The 17,677-nt window shown below is 43.3% G+C and overlaps 1 protein-coding gene across 1 annotated transcript in view; it reads left to right on the top strand.

Annotated features, from left to right (window-relative positions):
- Positions 1 to 579: 579 nt before the first annotated feature.
- The window catches only part of ttll5 (tubulin tyrosine ligase-like family, member 5), a 32,991-nt gene continuing 15,893 nt past the window's right edge, over positions 580 to 17,677 (top strand). Inside the window, exons 1-20 of the mRNA XM_068751614.1 lie at positions 580 to 641; positions 1,865 to 1,971; positions 2,099 to 2,181; positions 2,933 to 3,039; positions 3,286 to 3,416; positions 3,538 to 3,620; positions 4,636 to 4,705; positions 4,788 to 4,872; positions 5,678 to 5,779; positions 5,884 to 5,975; positions 6,149 to 6,256; positions 11,089 to 11,170; positions 11,362 to 11,423; positions 12,853 to 12,947; positions 14,248 to 14,355; positions 14,471 to 14,562; positions 14,952 to 15,014; positions 15,567 to 15,715; positions 15,997 to 16,228; positions 17,217 to 17,334. Of these exons, the coding sequence (XP_068607715.1) occupies positions 583 to 641; positions 1,865 to 1,971; positions 2,099 to 2,181; positions 2,933 to 3,039; positions 3,286 to 3,416; positions 3,538 to 3,620; positions 4,636 to 4,705; positions 4,788 to 4,872; positions 5,678 to 5,779; positions 5,884 to 5,975; positions 6,149 to 6,256; positions 11,089 to 11,170; positions 11,362 to 11,423; positions 12,853 to 12,947; positions 14,248 to 14,355; positions 14,471 to 14,562; positions 14,952 to 15,014; positions 15,567 to 15,715; positions 15,997 to 16,228; positions 17,217 to 17,334 (2,028 nt within the window). The 5' untranslated portion in view covers positions 580 to 582. The remainder of the gene's footprint in view (positions 642 to 1,864; positions 1,972 to 2,098; positions 2,182 to 2,932; positions 3,040 to 3,285; positions 3,417 to 3,537; positions 3,621 to 4,635; positions 4,706 to 4,787; positions 4,873 to 5,677; positions 5,780 to 5,883; positions 5,976 to 6,148; positions 6,257 to 11,088; positions 11,171 to 11,361; positions 11,424 to 12,852; positions 12,948 to 14,247; positions 14,356 to 14,470; positions 14,563 to 14,951; positions 15,015 to 15,566; positions 15,716 to 15,996; positions 16,229 to 17,216; positions 17,335 to 17,677) is intronic.

Raw genomic sequence — 17,677 nt, 5'->3', positions numbered from 1 at the left:
GCTACCCAGTTGTTTATAGTTACCAGGAAGATTAGCCGCGCCGATCAAATGACACTGGTGCTAATAGCTAACTAGCAGCGAGCAAATTATCGTGCATTAAGGCAAGTTGATGTTGTTATCTATTTGTTTGTTACTATAAAAACTTCTCGTTAAGCAGTCTGAGGCGGTCTTTACCTGGTTAGCTTACCAGTCTTGTTTAGCTAGCCCCTTGCTCGGCTGTCAGTCTGGGTTCAGTCATATTACTGAATTGCCCCTTGGGATAAATAAAGTTGTCTGAATCTGAATCTGAATCATATTAACATGATCTATTCGCTATCTTTAAATTAATAGCAATAATGTAATAAACACACATTAGTAGAGCTAAAAACAGCTAAGTGTGAAGCCCTGTTTCAGGACAGCATTATCTCTTAGTCCTACTTAGTACCTTAGTCATGACTAATTACACGATTTGACTGGCGTTTAGTTTACTTTATTATTTAAAGTAATATTTTTTTTGCAGTTGGAGTGCCATGGTTAAACCGAGACATTTACTCCCAGGAACATTTCACCGGCCAGAGTACTGCATCCCCTTTTATTGTGAAGATGCCGGCAGTGCTCAAGGACAAGGAGGACTCTGATTCCCCATCAGAAGACGACCCAGAGTGAGTGTTATTACAAGTGTTATAAGCCTCCTGTCATGAGGAAATCTCGTCTAAAACAGAATAACAAATATTGACCGTGGTCAACTACAGCGAGGAACAGCGGATGACATGGCTCATCCTTACCTTAACTACACACCGATCCAAGCAAAAGTATTTTTACTATCCTCAGTCGTAGTCGGTCGTATTCTATGTAGTACACATAACATAACATACGCAGGTTTGCAGAGTATATCCTCCGTCACTTTAATCATTTGTTATTATTATTATTCATTTAGAGTGTAACCTCTGTATTTTTGTCACAGTTTAAGGGCAGTTTATCTAAGTTGATATTAAAAGTATACGATGGCCCTTACCCTAGAGAGGGACACGATAAACACTTACCGTATGCAGGATTTACTGAAACAAAGGAAATACAGCATTAAAAACTGAACATTTATTGCATCCAAGAGGCTCAAAATATCTTCAATAGTAGTTTTTACGCAGCTTTTTATTGCATTTGATGAATATAAAAGGAACACGAGTGTATTAAGAACAGATGTTTGATCATATTTTCATCGCCAATCACTTAATAACATGCAGATTCCACTTAGGCTTTCCAGGCAGTCATGATCTCAGGGTTTTCGGCACAGTTCAGTAAACAGATTTAAAAATCTCGAGCAAATGTACGACTATATGTTGTTACCTATCAGCCAGAGGTCTTTTCTAGTCCGGTGATGCTCATGCTGATCGTGGTTCTGGGCTTTTTCAGTTTTGATAATGTGAGAGAAGAGAAACCTTTCATGTATTTTAGAAACTATTAATTAATCACCATATCTGACTAAATATTTCCAACTGAAATGAAAGTTATTACTGTGATGGCAACAATAAATGTAAGACATTTCACTTTTAGATGGCGGTTTGCATTCATAATAAACAACGGATAAAGATGAGGTCAAAATACCTTGCAACAAAGCCACTGCAGCAGAAAAGAGTTGTGCCATAATGTCCGATATCTGCCTGACCGACTGCCTGACTGAAGCAAACATGCAGATGCATCACTCCATTCTGGAGATTTTTGGAATATATATGTGTAACTTTATGGAGGTTTTTTTATGACGTTGCTACATGGAAATGTTCTATGTCAAGTCTTTTTTTCTACAGGTGAAATGATTTTTGACTCTTCTGTTGGAGGAGATCATTTAAAATCTAACTCAAACCATGTTTCATTTGACTTTGTCCCCTAGAGATCATCCCTGCATCACCTGGAGTGGCCTGAGTAAGACCATCCCGGTTTTCCTGTTCGTCCCTGAGGCTGCAGTTACAAAAGACGGCAGCATCTGCTCCATTGGAGGTACGTTGCGAGTTACTGAAGCTACAAAAGGACAAAGAAAAGTATTGGCGAAGGGACTGATATTTGCTGCCTTCAAAATGTTGGACGCAAAGAATAATTTGTTGTCTCATGTTTCTCATTTGCTCAGAGCGGTATCATATGGCCTTCAAGATTGTGCGCACAGAGAGTCGCCTGGTACGAGGAATACTCACCAATCATGGGTTCCATGAGGTAATGTTCTCTGATAAATTGTGCAGATTTAAAAGATTAGCCTAAATCTTGTAAAAAAAAAAAGGACATTGTTTTTATAGCTGCACAAGCTAATTATGCAACTCTGTGATGTGCAGGATAAAAGATACTTGGGCTGTGTTTATTTCCTTTTGACTGATAATGCCGATGTCAAAGCCGCGGAATGCACGCATGAAAAAAGAAAAGAAAAAAGAATGACCTCAAAGAGAGCATGAATCCAGTTTCACGAGGGCACACAATTCCCATTATTGCTCTTTCCAAGCAGTTACAATTAATTCCCTTTTATTTCATTGCAATGCTTCTTCACTCCCACAAAGTCATCATCAAAGGCAGATGAGTGTGTACTCGAGCCAAACGTTAATAAGCCTTTATTACAAACATCTGGCTCCGTCCCATAGACACCCATGTGAACTCTGCCTCCACAAAGGATTGCTGGAATAAAACAAAACAAAGTAATGCGAGGGAGATGAAGATCTGAGCTGACCTTCCTTTGCAGATACTCTTTAAAGAGCCGGCTGTTTATCTCCGAGTAAGTGGGAGGCAGCCTGATCTGCTCTTAGATTTCGTTCATGTGTGGACATTGTTGATTGGAAACACACTGTTATTCACTATTAAGAGCAATGGCTGCACATTTGGCACGTCTTAATGGCCCCTTTGCAGAGATGTTCTGTGCGGACTGAATCTAAACGATTAGATCCAAGCTGCCATTCGAATCGTTCCATCTGTTTTACAGGTTCACCCAAACAGCACTGACTTTAACCTGATGTGGACAGGATCTCACCTGAAGCCTTACATACTACGCACTCTTCAAGACTTCCAGAAGGTCAACCACTTCCCCAGGTCATAATAAAGTGTTCAAACGTATGCAATAAATATCACCGCCGAGCCATTCTGAGCTTTCTCGTCCAGGCGATGTGTTTGTTGGCTCCCCGCTGCAAAGCGTTGAGTTTGGATGCGGAAGCATGAAATGAATCACACTGTCGGACAGAGGGCGACCTGTTCCCGTTCATGTGATTCCTCTCAGTGTTGAAGCTCGACCATGGAGTGCCGGCTCATTTTAACACCAGACACCGTGTTCATTTTCAGGTCTTATGAATTGACGCGTAAAGACCGCCTGTATAAAAACATCCAGCGAATGCAGCAGACTCACGGCTTCAAGAACTTCCACATCGTTCCCCAGACTTTTATGCTTCCCTCTGAGTACCAGGAGTTCTGCAGTGAGACACCTGCTCCTCTTCCAAGCAGCACAATATTTATAATATCTTTACAATAATTACAAATTCTACATTTGATTTCCTGCCCTATTCTCTGCTAAAATTTTTCTTGTCTAAATTTCAGATTCTTTTGCCAAGGACAAGGGCCCGTGGATTATTAAACCGGTCGCCTCATCAAGAGGACGGGGCATCTACTTGGTCAGCAGTGTGAGTGATTTAGATTTTTGTTGGCGTCTTCACAGTATTAGGGATTTTAATATAGATTTCTTTCTTAAAAATCCCATTTTTGAATGCACATTTAGGTTGTGACTGTGTTTACAGGCACCAAATCTGTGTTGCATGTGAGATCGGTATGAGCAAATGCAACGTGTGCATTTGTTGTTTGGCTGACAGCGATGCGAGAAGAGTGAGAACTTTCACATGCCATGAGAATAACTTTGAAGCTGGCGCCAGCATATGGTTAGCACGGCCTGGAAACAGCTAATAAGCTTTGTTGTTGTTGTTGTTTGTGTGTAAAAAGTTCCCTCTGATTCAATCACTAACACAGATCCACGTTAACTTCAAACCTGATGGGAGTTAACCGCGAGCATATTTACTGTGTGAACTGAAGCAGTCAGTAGGCCAGATGATATTTATATGTGTCACGTGTGTGTGTGTGTGTGTGTGTGTGTGTGGGGGAGTTGTACAGCTGTCTTAGAAATAACGATCAGGCAGTTTTTCAGAGTAAATAACGTCTTCCAAAAGGCCCTGGCTCTTGGAGGAGCTCAACAAGTTTCTCACTGTTGGAAAACATGTGCACAATTCTTCTTCGCAGGCATTTTTATGAAACAGTGGAAAGAATGTCAGTGATATTTGGAGAGAAGAAAGGAATACATAATTTTTTTGGGGTTTCTCTCTTTAGTTTCCTCTGAACTGTTGCCAGCCCTGAGGTTACCCCCCCCGTCCCATCTTTTCCCAGCTTCTCCACCTGCAATACATTTCAACCTAATAAATGACCCATCTCCCACCACTACTTTTTATCGCCTGTTAGCATTGACCTGCTATGGCCCGGTGTCATTTCGGATGATTCTCTGGGTTTAACTGAACTCTCTCCGACGTTATTCCGGCGCATATGAATGAATGCATGCAGAGCTGCGAAACGCAGGACACGCATTCATGCTCTTTCCTTCATTTTACGCTTGAAGACGCTGATGAAGTTTGTTTGTGTCTGTTTCATCTGCAGCCGAGTCAGATTTCAATGGATGAAAACATCCTGGTGTCTCGCTATATCAACAACCCTCTGCTGATAGATGGTGAGCTCTTCTCAAACACTCAATTGTCACAGATTATTATTATTTATTTCATCCTGACTAATATTTATGCATTTGTCTACAGAATTCAAGTTCGACATGCGGTTGTATGTTTTGGTGACTTCATACGACCCGCTGCTCATTTACGTGTACGAGGAAGGACTGGCCAGGTGAGATGTTGGATTGTTTATGACACTGTTGGGATAACGACTACCTAACATTGTATAAATCACCAATTGGCAGCCCCCCCCAAAAAAAAAACACCTTGCAGCAAAGTTGATATTTAAGAGCCTCCATTATTTGTTATAGAAAATTAGTGAATTGTTCCTTTTAGTTCAGCCTGGAGCAGTGTTCCCATCCACCGGTGCTCGCTCAATGCCCAGAAGAGGGCAGCCTTATCTTGTCAGACCCATTGACGTGTAGCGGTGGCTCGCAGACAAAGCGGCCTATTGTTCCAAAGCGAACGATGTGCTCATCAGATACCGCTGATTGCATCCCGGTGGAATTGTTTTATCTTTATTGGGTGGTGCTATTTAAGCCAAGAATAATTTATTCATACAAGAAGAGGCTAATCCGAGTCACAGGTGGGTCAGGAAAAGGTGGCTGATTTATGGACGCTCCTCGCTTTCCATCTGACAGAGGTATGTGCCAGAAGCAGAGTGCCACCACCTCCTTGTTTTCTGGCCTGATTAACAACTGTGAGCGATAAATCATGGCCAAGTTTTCAATCTCACTTTTATCTCTCGACATTCCTTTGGGCTGTGTTGGTATTCAGGTACACAGTGGATGCCAGGGAATTCTCATTATTGCACATGTGGCATCCTCTCCTCTTATGTTCTGCCAAAACTAATATCCCTCCCAAGCGACCCTATTATTCAGTTAAGTGACAGCTGCGTGAGTGCTGGGAGACAAAGTTCACATGTCTTTTTCTTGTGCCAATAATTCCCATCTCTCTCTCTCTCTCTCTCTCTCCAGGTTTGCTACGGTGAAGTATGACCGCACTCCAAAGAGCATTAAGAACACGTTCATGCATCTCACTAACTACAGCCTGAACAAAAAGAGCAGCGACTACGTCAGGTAACCTTCTCCAGCATTGAACATGCATTGGCTTCAGAGCTATTCCGGGAAGCCGGAATGATTATTATAAGTTGGGCGTTTGAAGTGCATTTCTTCTTTTTCAGCTGCGATGACCCCGAAGTTGAGGATTATGGGAACAAGTGGAGTATGAGTGCAGTGTTGAGGTATTTGAAGCAGGAGGGGAAGGACACCACATGTGAGTGGAACTCATTTTCCTCCCTTTCTCATCCTCTATCCTTTTTTCTCTCTTTCTATTGTGCACGATAATGAAATATGGAACATGATCCAGTTCGCAGTGCTCATTTCCCACCTTAGATTCTAGCAAACACGATCCAAGTAGAGCTCCTCTCTTAATTCCTTTTGTTCCAGTGCTGATGAGACAAGTGGAGGACCTCATCATTAAAGCTCTACTGAGTGCTGAACTAGAGATTGCTGCTGCCTGCAAGATGTTTGTTCCCCACAAGACTAACTGCTTTGGTAATTATTTAATTTTGTGCTCAGACCAGCCTTTTTTTTTTTTCACTCACCGATAGACTGACACAAATTCAGCCACACCTGCCACCACACCACACCCGTCACATTTCCTCTCAGTTTCATATTCATTGTCCAGGCAGTTCCTCGACTACACCGTTTCTCCTCCGAGCCGAGGTTGGAGACAGTCATTCCTCGGTGCGGAGCCTTCCTGGCTGTTGCTGCCCTCTGTCCGGCTGCCCGGTCGAGGACGGCCTGCTGACTGAAGCACGGACCTGCTTCCTCCTCTCTGTTGCCATTCAGGTCTGCCTGAGTTAGGCTGACTGTTTTCTTGGCTGCTCATGTCTAGCATCAGGCTCGTGTGAACTCCATTTTGGAGCCATTACCCATGTTAGTGTTGGCACTTAATTGTCTGTGCTCGCTCTCTGTGTCTGGCAGTCTTCTCTGAGATTTGGGGTTTGAAAGGCCAAGCCTCCCTCAGCACCGCTGTCTCTTTTTCACTCTCTTTTTCCTTTTGTCTCCGCCGTTCTGTTTGTTTATAATACTCCCTCTCCTACTCAAACTCTCTTTCACCCCTCTGAGGCTAGAAAAATAAAGGACTTTTTGCAGTTGTGACAGGCTTCTGTAGACATAATAGCCCCCTCCGATTGGCGGTTGTTTGGGCTGCATTCACACCACCAGACAGTCACCTGCATGAAGATGCTATCGCCACCCTGAGCATCTCTGCCGTGTTGAGAAACAATTTTTGACCAGGGTGTAAATGGTGACCATGCGGGTGTTTAAAGGGAAATGTAGCTCACCAAGCCTCGGAACGCTCATACACCTTTGGTGGAAAATGAATGAACAACAGATGGACCCGTATGTTTGATGTTAGAATGAAAGTCAGGAATGGAAAAAGTACATTCACTCTTATTCTGTCATTCATTCACTCATCCAGGTGAGCGTGACATATTCATTACCGTACACACCCTCATCCTCAAAGTGTCCCAGGTATGGAATTTGGTGCTAGATGATGACGCCACATTGGTGCCATTTCTGTGATTTAATTTTTTTTACATTGAATAAGACAACATTGGATTTTAAAAGAAACAATGAACTCGGCGAATTATGCTCATAATAGCTTTATTGCTGTCTGGGCGTTTAAGTTCATATCTTTTTACAGCAAATAAAACCCACCCAAACCGCCTAGAAGTGATGTTCAGGTAATGTTTTTCAGTTTCTCCCTCTCCTCTTGCAGCTGCCTGTAATAGTAAACATGAATGCGTGCAAGTCAGGCCAGTGAATGTCCCGATAAAAGCAGCCATTGTTTAGTTTGTCAATGCTTTTATTTTGATTTTTTTTTTTTTACTTCTCTGGAAAGGAGCCATGCAAGATCATAAAGCACATTCGAATCTTTAATTACTGCAAATTGCTTCCTGCAATTTTAATATCAATTAATGGCTTTAATACAACATTTATTGTTTTTGAACAGGATTTATTTCCTTTGTTCAACATAGACATCCGTGACGAATATGGCTGCACAGCAACCAACTTGTTTCACAGGTCTGTAACGTCTCAAGCAGGAAGAAATAAAAGCAACACATTTTTTTTGATGTGATTGTGATTACATGCATCTGCATGTGATTACTGCTGCTTAACTGCAACCGCTTCGGCTCACATGTTGTGACTTTTAGGTTGCTTAAACGCACACGACATAGCCTACCGCTTCGTGCATCAAGGCCTTCATTCATAATTACATAAAATCATTTTGTGATTTGGCATTGCTTATCTCCTTGTAGGTCAGGCCAGGTTCTCCTACTTACCCGTCACTCGTCCACTGTTAACCATGTAGACGACCTGATCTGCCCGACCTGTGGACATGCACGGACACCGATGCACATGGAGTTTGAAACTCGATGCATTCGTATGACTGACTTGTCCAAAACCACAGATGCACGCACATAAATAATCCCGAGCCTTTGCATGTCTGTCCTCCCTCTCTCCTGTGAGTGTGTTTGTGTATGTACATGTGTCTGTGTATAGAGAAAATGCCACCCATGCGGCTCCTGGCTGCTGCCATGTGATTAATGGACAGGCTTTTTTTTTTTTTTTCTTTTTGCTGAGGGATGCTGATTACGATATGTTTTGACTAAGATCTGATTAGCCGAGCCAAAGGCCTATTTTATTACACACAAAACATTCCACTCACTGGTACTGTGTTCCACTGAGCGTCCCTCATTAAGTGCCGACTGTGGTCGGATCCCCCGCCCCCCCCAGTCTGTGAACCACTCTCCATGTTTTACATTTGTTGGATCCTCAGCTATCATCACAAAGCCATAGAGTGTTAACAGTTACTTTCATTCGTCGTCTGTGTTCCCCCTGCAAACAGCAAAAAACAATTCATCTCAAAGACGCATGTGTAATTCCATTGTTAATTGCCTTCGTCCTGCTGTTGTTATTTGAAAGCAGTATGCCCGGCCCTTGTGGGTACGACATTGTTTTTGGGTATTTGTCTTATGTGGTGAAGTTTCCACAAGCGCCAATCCAACAGTTTAAAAAAAAAAAATCTTCACCATCCTTTCAGGCTGTCACATTTGTTTTCTGTCCCTCCCTCTTTAATGGATGTGATGCGGACGTTCGCTGCCTCTCCTCACCTCGTCTGTGATGCTTGTTGTGGGCTCTCTGTGGGCACATTTAACAACGTTCCCCCATAGAACAAACATGTCTAGTAGCGAACGTCTCTGCAGTCTCGTGGGGGCAGGAGCGCCGTCTGCTCGTAATTGGGGGGAAAAAGTAACGGCACATGGAGTCTGCTTGTCGGGTGCTGGTGAGGTGGTTTAACACTTCACCATTTTCCTCTGTTGTTGTGGTGCCGCTGGTTAAGTAACTGCACGTTCAAAACCCATTTATTCCATCGCTCTGTACCCCAAGACTAATGCAGAATTTTTATGACACATGCAGTCTCTCCATCTCCTTTTGTATGTGTATGTTTTTGATTTTTTTAAGAGAAGTGGATAGAATTGGATAAGCCTGCAAGTGGAAAATAAAATCCTAGCGCTCTGCGTAAGGGAGCGCTGTTTAGCAGTGGGGGTCCAGTCCATCCTCAGAAGTTAAAGAAGTTAAATATGGCAGTGGCAGCTTCAGTTGCAGCTCTTGGCTCAGGGATGTATGGCTGACTTTGTTCAGCTCCATCATGAAAACAGGGTGCAGTTACAGCAGTTTAGGCCTCATGAGCTCCTGACCCGCGTTATAGAGCGAAAGAAGCAAAGCTGCTATTTTCTTTTTTCTACTCCTTTATTGCAGACTATTAAAAACATACACAACTTGTGTTTTCAGGAAACGTTTCAAACTTGGAGGTTATCGTTGTGATTTAATGTCACAATTGAGCTGAGTTGGGGGGGACAGATAACAAAGAACAATCAAAACTGAAGCAGTCTGGAAACCCCCCCGGGTCCTATACTTATTTTAATGCAATTATTGATTTATTTTTATACGGGGACAGCGTACAATTAATATTTACCGCTAAGGAGAGATGGATTGCACCAGGTTATAGCAGGAACGCTAATTTCCTCCCGACCTATGGGAGATTTATAATCTCCTGTTCACCTTTGATGCATATTTCTTTGGTGGTGGAAGGAAGCCGGAGAACCTCGGAGAGAACCCACGTAGAGACGTGGAGAACATGCTCCCATTCTATAACGCAGCCTATCTGTTGCGTAGGCTTATCCTCTCCAAAGCTGAAATAGCCCAGAGGGAATCATCGGTTTACCATTTTTATACCCTCAGCAGTATTCCTTGCTGTGGAAGAACGACTGTAGGCAGTCTGACAATTCAGTTTCGCATTATTGTGGAAACGTTATTACACAACAAGAGACCCCCCCCCCGCACTTTAAACGAATACCTTCTAATAAGTGAATGTTCTCAGAGAAAAGTTCTAACAGAGATCTTTGTCAGGCCATTTCTTGTTATTTACCTCCAAACATAAAGCGCAGGCTAATGAATTGAACTCTAAAATAGTGGCGGACCAAACGTTTGCTTGCTGCCATGCTGCCTTTTGTATACTTAACATCGGCACTGACCTGAGATGCCTGAACAAACAGTGCTGGTTATGGTAGCTTTCAAAGCCCCCCCCCCCCCCCACCCCCCTGGCCTATTCTCGACACAGTCTTTTCTTTTGAAGTGCCATTAGAAGGATTTGTTCCTCCGGCTGAGCTTCGCCCTGTCCCTGTTAAATGCTGTGGCTTCCCTGCATGCTGCTGCCGGGGCTGTCGGCTTACATAGGGTGACACTCCCCAGAGCAGCACGAGGGCTTTCACGGGGCACGTAGGCCCAATCTGTCACTGAGCTGTATATCAGTCAGGAGAATGAGAGGGAAAAGTGTCAGGGATTGGATGAGATGTTACACATGTTTGCTGGACAAGCTGCAAACATGATGAGAGTGAAAGCGTTTCCTGGTGCCCCTTGCAATTCTTCTTGTTAATATGTAGTGACTGCTTGACTTTCCCTGTCATGGCAGAAATGATTGCCTGCACAGCATGAAACGATTCACAGCCATAGCGTGTTTTTGATCAACCGATGTTCAGTAACCAACTTTGTGACAGATGAAATGTGTATGCACTTTAGTTAATGTGCGCCAGTCCCTCAGTAGCAGACGTTGGTGATTGGATTGTATAACATGCATGTAATCAGTAGCAGAACACGCCATGTTGCCAAACGCCAAATGCTGAGGCTGTGGTAAATCTCTCTTTTTTTGTTTTTTCCAGAAAGACGATCTCAGAGGTTTACAAATCCGATTCTCTGTGTGGACTTCCCATTCTGCGGTGAAGACCTTTTGATTTGCTTTGTGTATCCCTCTGTAGAGCTGTATGGGTTCGATGTCCTCGTCGATGCCAACCTCAAACCCTGGCTGTTGGAGGTGAACCTTTCTCCCTCTCTTGCCTGGTGAGCGACACCGTCTCAGTCTTTTGACTTGATTTGAGATGAAGTCCACCTTTTGTTTTTCCCACCAAAGGTTTAGTTTTAATCAGACGACATCTTTGTGACTGATCTTGGTCTTGCCTGTGAGTGTAACATATTAAGATGTTGCTCTTTTTCTTTTCTTTTCTGCTTTTTTTTTATTGTCTCATTTGCAGCGATGCACCCTTGGATCTGAAGATAAAGGCGAGCATGATTGCGGACATGCTTTCGCTTGTGGGTGAGTCTATGCTGGAACGGTGACTAAATGCAAAATGCACCTGATTCCAATGAAAATATGCTTCATTAAACACTCAATTTATATAGATTCACGACTTGCTATTAGAGATTTAAACCCAACAAGTTATACATTATATGCTGCCAAAAATAACACACAACAAAGAAGACACATTTAATCCTATTGGTCATACATCACAAGCAGAGGAAGTAGTACTGCAGGGTTAACATAATACACCACAGCATCCACTAATTAACAGTAAATGACTCGCAGACGAAAAACAAGGGCAGGCCTGTCTTGCAATCAATAAACTTTCTTGATACTGGATCTGATATGTCAAAATCAATCTTTAGAATTTGAGATATTAGCGCAGTTTATACAGCAGGGAATGAGCCTTTATGTCTCTTAATTTTCGAGTTCTCCTTCAGAGGAAATTTATGCTATCCGAGATTTATGTGAAGTTATGAAGACAAAAGTTAAAAGCATGCATGTAGTAAAAAAAAGAGATAAATAATGACAAAATGTTAACGTCTTGAACGATTTATTTAGGACACATGGACCGCTGATTAGCGGTGGTCTATCTAAACTGGCACTGAACCATTAAGTCTATCAGTGCTCTCAGCCTAATGATATCAATGGAATGGCTGTGTGTGCGTGTGTGTGTGCGTGTGTGTGTGTGTGAGACAGAGAGAGAGAGCGAGAGAGAGACCGTATACGAGCATCTCAGCGTGTGTCTCGGCCTCGGCCATGCTGTGGCTTGAAACGATCCCCTCTGGCGCATTAAATGAAAGAGCGGTGTCATAAATTGCAAGTTATCTTTGGACTGAGACGTTACTGCGAATCTGAGGGAAAAAAGCAGCGGCATGTAAAACATAGCCCGTCTATTATGCACCAAACAAAGTCGCCGTTGGCTGATAACACTTGGGCTTCATCCCAGAGCTGTAAATAATGACAGCATTCATTTCCCGCCTAGCCGTAGCTCACAGCTCCGTGTCACCCGTGTTTGTAATAATTGCTGTGTTTAGGCAAGAGCAAGGCAGGGTCTGGGTTCTTACCTGACGGCTTACCTGACGCAATACAAATAGCCTCAAGCACCAAGCTGTCAGTAGGTTGTATTCAAAAACATACTTCTTCAACATTTCACTTTTACCACTAGTTATTTTCAAGGGAGTGTGGGAGGTTAATGAACAGATGATGGAAAAGATACAAGAGTAGCGTTGTTGATGTTGTTCTCCCCATCTATAAAGCAACCATTTCTCAAAATGTTGAACAGCCATGCGTCTTCCTTTCTCTGTTCAACACTTTGAATTTTTAAAAATGCTGCTGCTTTAATATTGAAGATCTGATGCTATGTTTAAAGGTCATGAGACTTAGTAACTAAGTCCAGACCCGATGTCGCCTCTCAAAAATGGTCTTTTGTGTGTCACCACAGGCTTTGTGTGTCAAGACCCAATAGCAAGACATCCACGCCCTGACCGGGTCACCCTGGACCGCAGCCTCAAGCACTCAGCAGCCCACAGAATACAGGTACTGGATGCTCTGCCCCACAACCACACACACACACAAACACACACACACACATTGCGTTCCTGCCACGGTCATTGAGCTTTTCTCTTAACCTCATGGAAAATTCACCGTAATGCAAAACAACTGCTAATGTAATCAGCGAGTTTGAGTGACATCAGTCTGAGGGCTACACTGTGCAGCGTTTTGTTTTATCATTTCTACTCGGGAGGCCGATGCTCCCTGCAGGGCTTGTTGTTGCCTAACGATGCCGCAGCAGCTAACGAATGCACTTGTCTCCCTCCACATGGCCGCTGGACGGAGATTAGTAAAATGCGACAGATTTCTGCTCCACCTTACATGGGTCTGTTTAGAAACACGGTGACAATGTTTCATCGTCGCATGTTGCTGCAGCATGCTCTCTGTCTGGATGCAGTAATGCTGACGCTCACCCACTGCTCGCTTTCCTCGCCCTCTTTCTGCACTGTAAGCCTCTGCTCACAGCAGAGTGGCCGGTTCCTCTCAGACTTAGACATTATTCATCTTCTCTTGCCGGTAAGAAATTGGTCGCTGCTTTTTGACTTATTTGATTATGTGACTTTGCTATTCTTCACGGTGACGTACGGATTGGTTGCATCGATCCCTAATGCCACATCCCATTACATTAGCAAACTGGCTTCAGTAAGCAACTGATTTACATGCAATGCACCACTTGACCCAAAACCCTGCAACTTTCTCAGTCACTCAGACCGACACTGGACCAGGGTTGTCACAAAGGCTCCTGAGTAACTCCAGGGGCCTTCATAGGAATTCCCTCTCTCCATTTGCTCTGATTAGGGGCAACAGTTGAGTCTTTTTCAGAAGGATTAGGCCTCGTCACGTTTTGGCTGCCTTTCTACCCCCCCCCCCCCCCCCCCCCCAGTCATGTCGGACAAATTAAATGTAATCCCCCTGCTATTTAGATGACAAATTCTGCATGTGATCCTGTGGGGTTGGGTCTCACTGGCTGGCCCAAGTTCCAACCTGCATGCCAAAGTTGTCAATCACAGCCTGGCAGTGTAGGCAGCAGGGGTGACTGCCAGGAATGCCAATTCATAAAAACAAAAAATGGTCCATTTATGTGACAGGAAGGAAAAGGAGAGAGGGTATGTTTTGTTACACAAGATGCAGTTTGTGCAGAAAATTCTGTTTCCTATCTCTGGGTTGTTTGTCACTGTCAAATTACGATTTATAACTATTCCCCCAACAATAGTACAATTAGGTTGTCATTTTTAACATTTGCAAATGAAGAGAGGAATAAAACGACATGCTTCTCTCCCTGTAGCGGCAGAGACCAGCATCAGCCAGTAACCCTGAAAGAGTTGAGTCCAAAGACAAGCTAGGACACAAACAAGGCCAAGGAGACAACACTCTAACGCTGACTGCTGAGGAGGTAAGGCCAGAACAATGTGGCGTGTGCGAATGTTGCCAATTGAGACATTATATGGGAATTTGAAACTGCATGGATCCTTTCTGAGCATGGCGTTTTCTTTCTTTCTTCAATATAGATCAAAGTGCTGAGGAGGATAAAGGAGGAGTATGAGAGGCGAGGAGGCTTCGTTAGAGTCTTCCCCTCAGCAGAAACGTGGGAGCTCTACAGGTACAGATAGACCGGGGTATTAGACTGCATTGTTATTAATTATTCAAACATTTGGGCTAAAAGAAGGTGACCCAATGCCATAAAGCTGCTAGACCAGGCTCTTATGAAGCCTCTCACCAAAACCTCTTAAATGTCACCAATTGATCCACCAGAGTAAGGTGCCGCTATTTCGTGCGGTCAGGATTTGTTGAAATCCCATAATTACATTACGGATATTGAAACGGCATTGAAGGATGACCAGAGAAATCATTTGTATTTGTGCTTACAGTTCACATTTCTGCAGGGAGATGTTTCGCTTCATTAGATCCATTGCTCTTTTTTATTACTGGGATTTTGGGCCTCCTCCCTTTATGATTATTGCAATCTGCTGCATTATCCTGTTCTCTCAGTGGATATCTGGAGTCCAAGACATCAATGAACTACATGTTGGCAAACAGACTTTTCCATGGAAGGTAAGCATTTCCATTGTGGTTGGGATCGGGGAATAAATCTTTCCATCGCTTTGTGGAAACGGTCGGATTCTAATGTGACGTTTATTTGGTCTTCCAGTCGTATTCGTGAAAGGGACATCTGAAAGGATGTTGCACAGTCAACGTTTTCCGCCTAAATGCGGTATTGCGGAACAGGTTTAGGTGCAGGAGGGGGGGACGATAGTATATAGTACTTAGATTGCTTAGAGATACGTTTTTCTTACAGCATGTAATTATGTTATTTGATTCAGAATGATTTGTCACGTTTTAACCACAGCTTTGTCTATTGCAGCGTATTGCCTGTTTTTTTAGTTCCCAACTAAGCACACTTAGGATTGTTCCATATTTATTAGGTAGCAGCTTAAAGGAGAAGACTGTAGCCACTCAAACCGAACTAATCTTTCTCAGAAACTGGCTTTAGTTGACATAGAAATGTATAACCATTGCCCTGCTTTGCAAGGGTTGATGGGGCATATATAAATCACTGTAGCTGTTGCTATTATGATAGGGTTGATGTCTTGTTCTGTCTCTCAGGAATGTGAATGGGAATGTGCAGCTGCAGGTGGATGCTGTCCGCGGCTGTCACGTTGGCCAGTATGAGAGGAAACTGCCTTCTCTGGAGGCTCGTAAGAAGAGACAGCGGCACCCGACTCATCGCGTTGCTGCAGGAAAAAAGAAGTCGGGTAGGCTTGATGTTTTCCCTTAAATTTAGGAAACTGATTTCTTTTAAATTGTAGAAACAGAGTTCAGCTAAGGGAGACAACTGCGTGCACCAATGCAGTGTTGTTCCCAAAAGAGAACTCCCTCTTGTCACGGCGAGGTCGGTCAAACATCGCTGTGAATGAGCTTGCTTTATGTTTGCGGCAATCAAGTTAATAAAACCTATTTTTAGTGTGTGTCTGCGTGTTTTCAAGCCAAAATGCCAGTGATGCAACTGACACTTATCTGTCCCCGCATACCTCAGGGAAGGAATCCAAGACCTCCCTGACTATGAGCAGCAGTCAGGAGGGAGAGGAGGTGAAGCAACTTCTTGAGCCAGTCTCACACAGGGCTTTGATAGCAGAGCTAAGAAAACAAGTGACCGCACCACCTGGACGCTGCCACGATGAGGTTCTGTCCAAGTCAGAGGCAGCCACACATAATGCAGGGCCCAGAGTGGACCTGCTCAACATCCTCCAGCAGGGATGGGACCTCAGGTTGTTTTCTATTCCACCCCTTCCCTATTTAATTAGGAGACAAATTATAACAACTACTAAAAAGATGAGAACAATTCGATACATTCGATCTTTTTAATACATGTTGAATTATTTCTTTTCTAAGTGATGGTGTTGACAACTTTCATATTTGAATGAGAAGTAAGACATTTTATTTTTTAGTCTTCACTTTTTGACACTGGTCTCACGAAGCACTTGAAGGCTGATGGTTCCATCGTAAGACCTTTGGCAGAACATTTAAGGTGCAATCAATAAATTCTATCCTGTAGCTACAACTTGACTTTGATTTGTGTCAGGAGGAAAGCACGTTGTGGTGAGAGGATCAAGGCATCCATAGTGCTTTCTCGATTGGTTGACTGTGAAAACATCTTTGCTTTCCTAAATTTAACTCAAAAAACTTTATTCTCTGAACGCTCAACCGCAAATATAGAATGCTGTGCCTATCTATACCCAAGTGCAACAAGGATTGTGATCCAAATAGGATTCTAAAAGTGTGGCTGAAATTATAATTTCATGTGGAATTACAATAACAAGTCTGACTTTGTAGAAATTCCTAAATGCTTGCCAGGACCGAAGCAGGGAAATTAAAGCACGGCATATCGATGTTTGTGTTTGACAGCTTTTTCCAAAACATTTCAGCGCTCGTTCCAGATTCACCTGGGCCACAAAGATAGTTTATCATTTTGAAAGAATTTCAGGGCAAGATAGGTTGTGTTTCAAGTTGTTTTTTGCGTTCTCTGTTTACCTGGATGATCTGCCGTCTAATGGAATCAGCAGTACTTGTTCTATCAGGTGGAACAGATGCCCAATTCCAATGGATCTAAATGGTATCTATTACTGAGATTTAAGAAAACAGCAGAGAACCGAGTGGATAACGTCGAGGGTTAGGGTTAGGGGTGCCGTTATTGCGTCATTCCTTTTCCATTGCTTTATCTCAGCGGTACTTGATTATTTGACTTTTTCTCCTCAGTAAAGTGCAGGCCCGGATGGCGTTCTCCTCATATCTGCTACGTGTCCAGCAACGACTGTTGGCGGAGAGCAGGGCCAAGACCATTCCAGCTTTGCCAGACAAAGACAACGACCAAATGGTACAATGATAGCCATTTTTAATCTTCTTTCCCCATAAAATGGACATGGGTGGAATGCCCCGGGTTTGTGTCTAACCCAGATTGTCCCTTGTTATTATTCCGTTACTTACATGCATCCTGGCTATAGTAGAAATGTGCACGTGGCACTTCTGGCCACATATGAGGAAAACGGGGTTAGCCTGATTGGAAAGTCGGCATTGTAATGGCATACGCCATCATCAGTGACCTCAAAGCTTTTGGGAAAATGAATACGAGCTGCTGAAGTGTGTCTAAAGCCCCCCCGAAAGTATAGTACAGCTTGAATAAATGCACCAGAATAAGTCAACGATTTGGAGCAGTGACA

This window comes from Brachionichthys hirsutus, chromosome 18 (genome assembly GCF_040956055.1).
Source record: "Brachionichthys hirsutus isolate HB-005 chromosome 18, CSIRO-AGI_Bhir_v1, whole genome shotgun sequence".
Classification (NCBI taxonomy): Eukaryota; Metazoa; Chordata; class Actinopteri; order Lophiiformes; family Brachionichthyidae; genus Brachionichthys; species Brachionichthys hirsutus.
The sequence above is the reverse complement of the archived record's forward strand: the minus strand, read 5'-3'. Positions and strand labels throughout refer to the sequence as shown.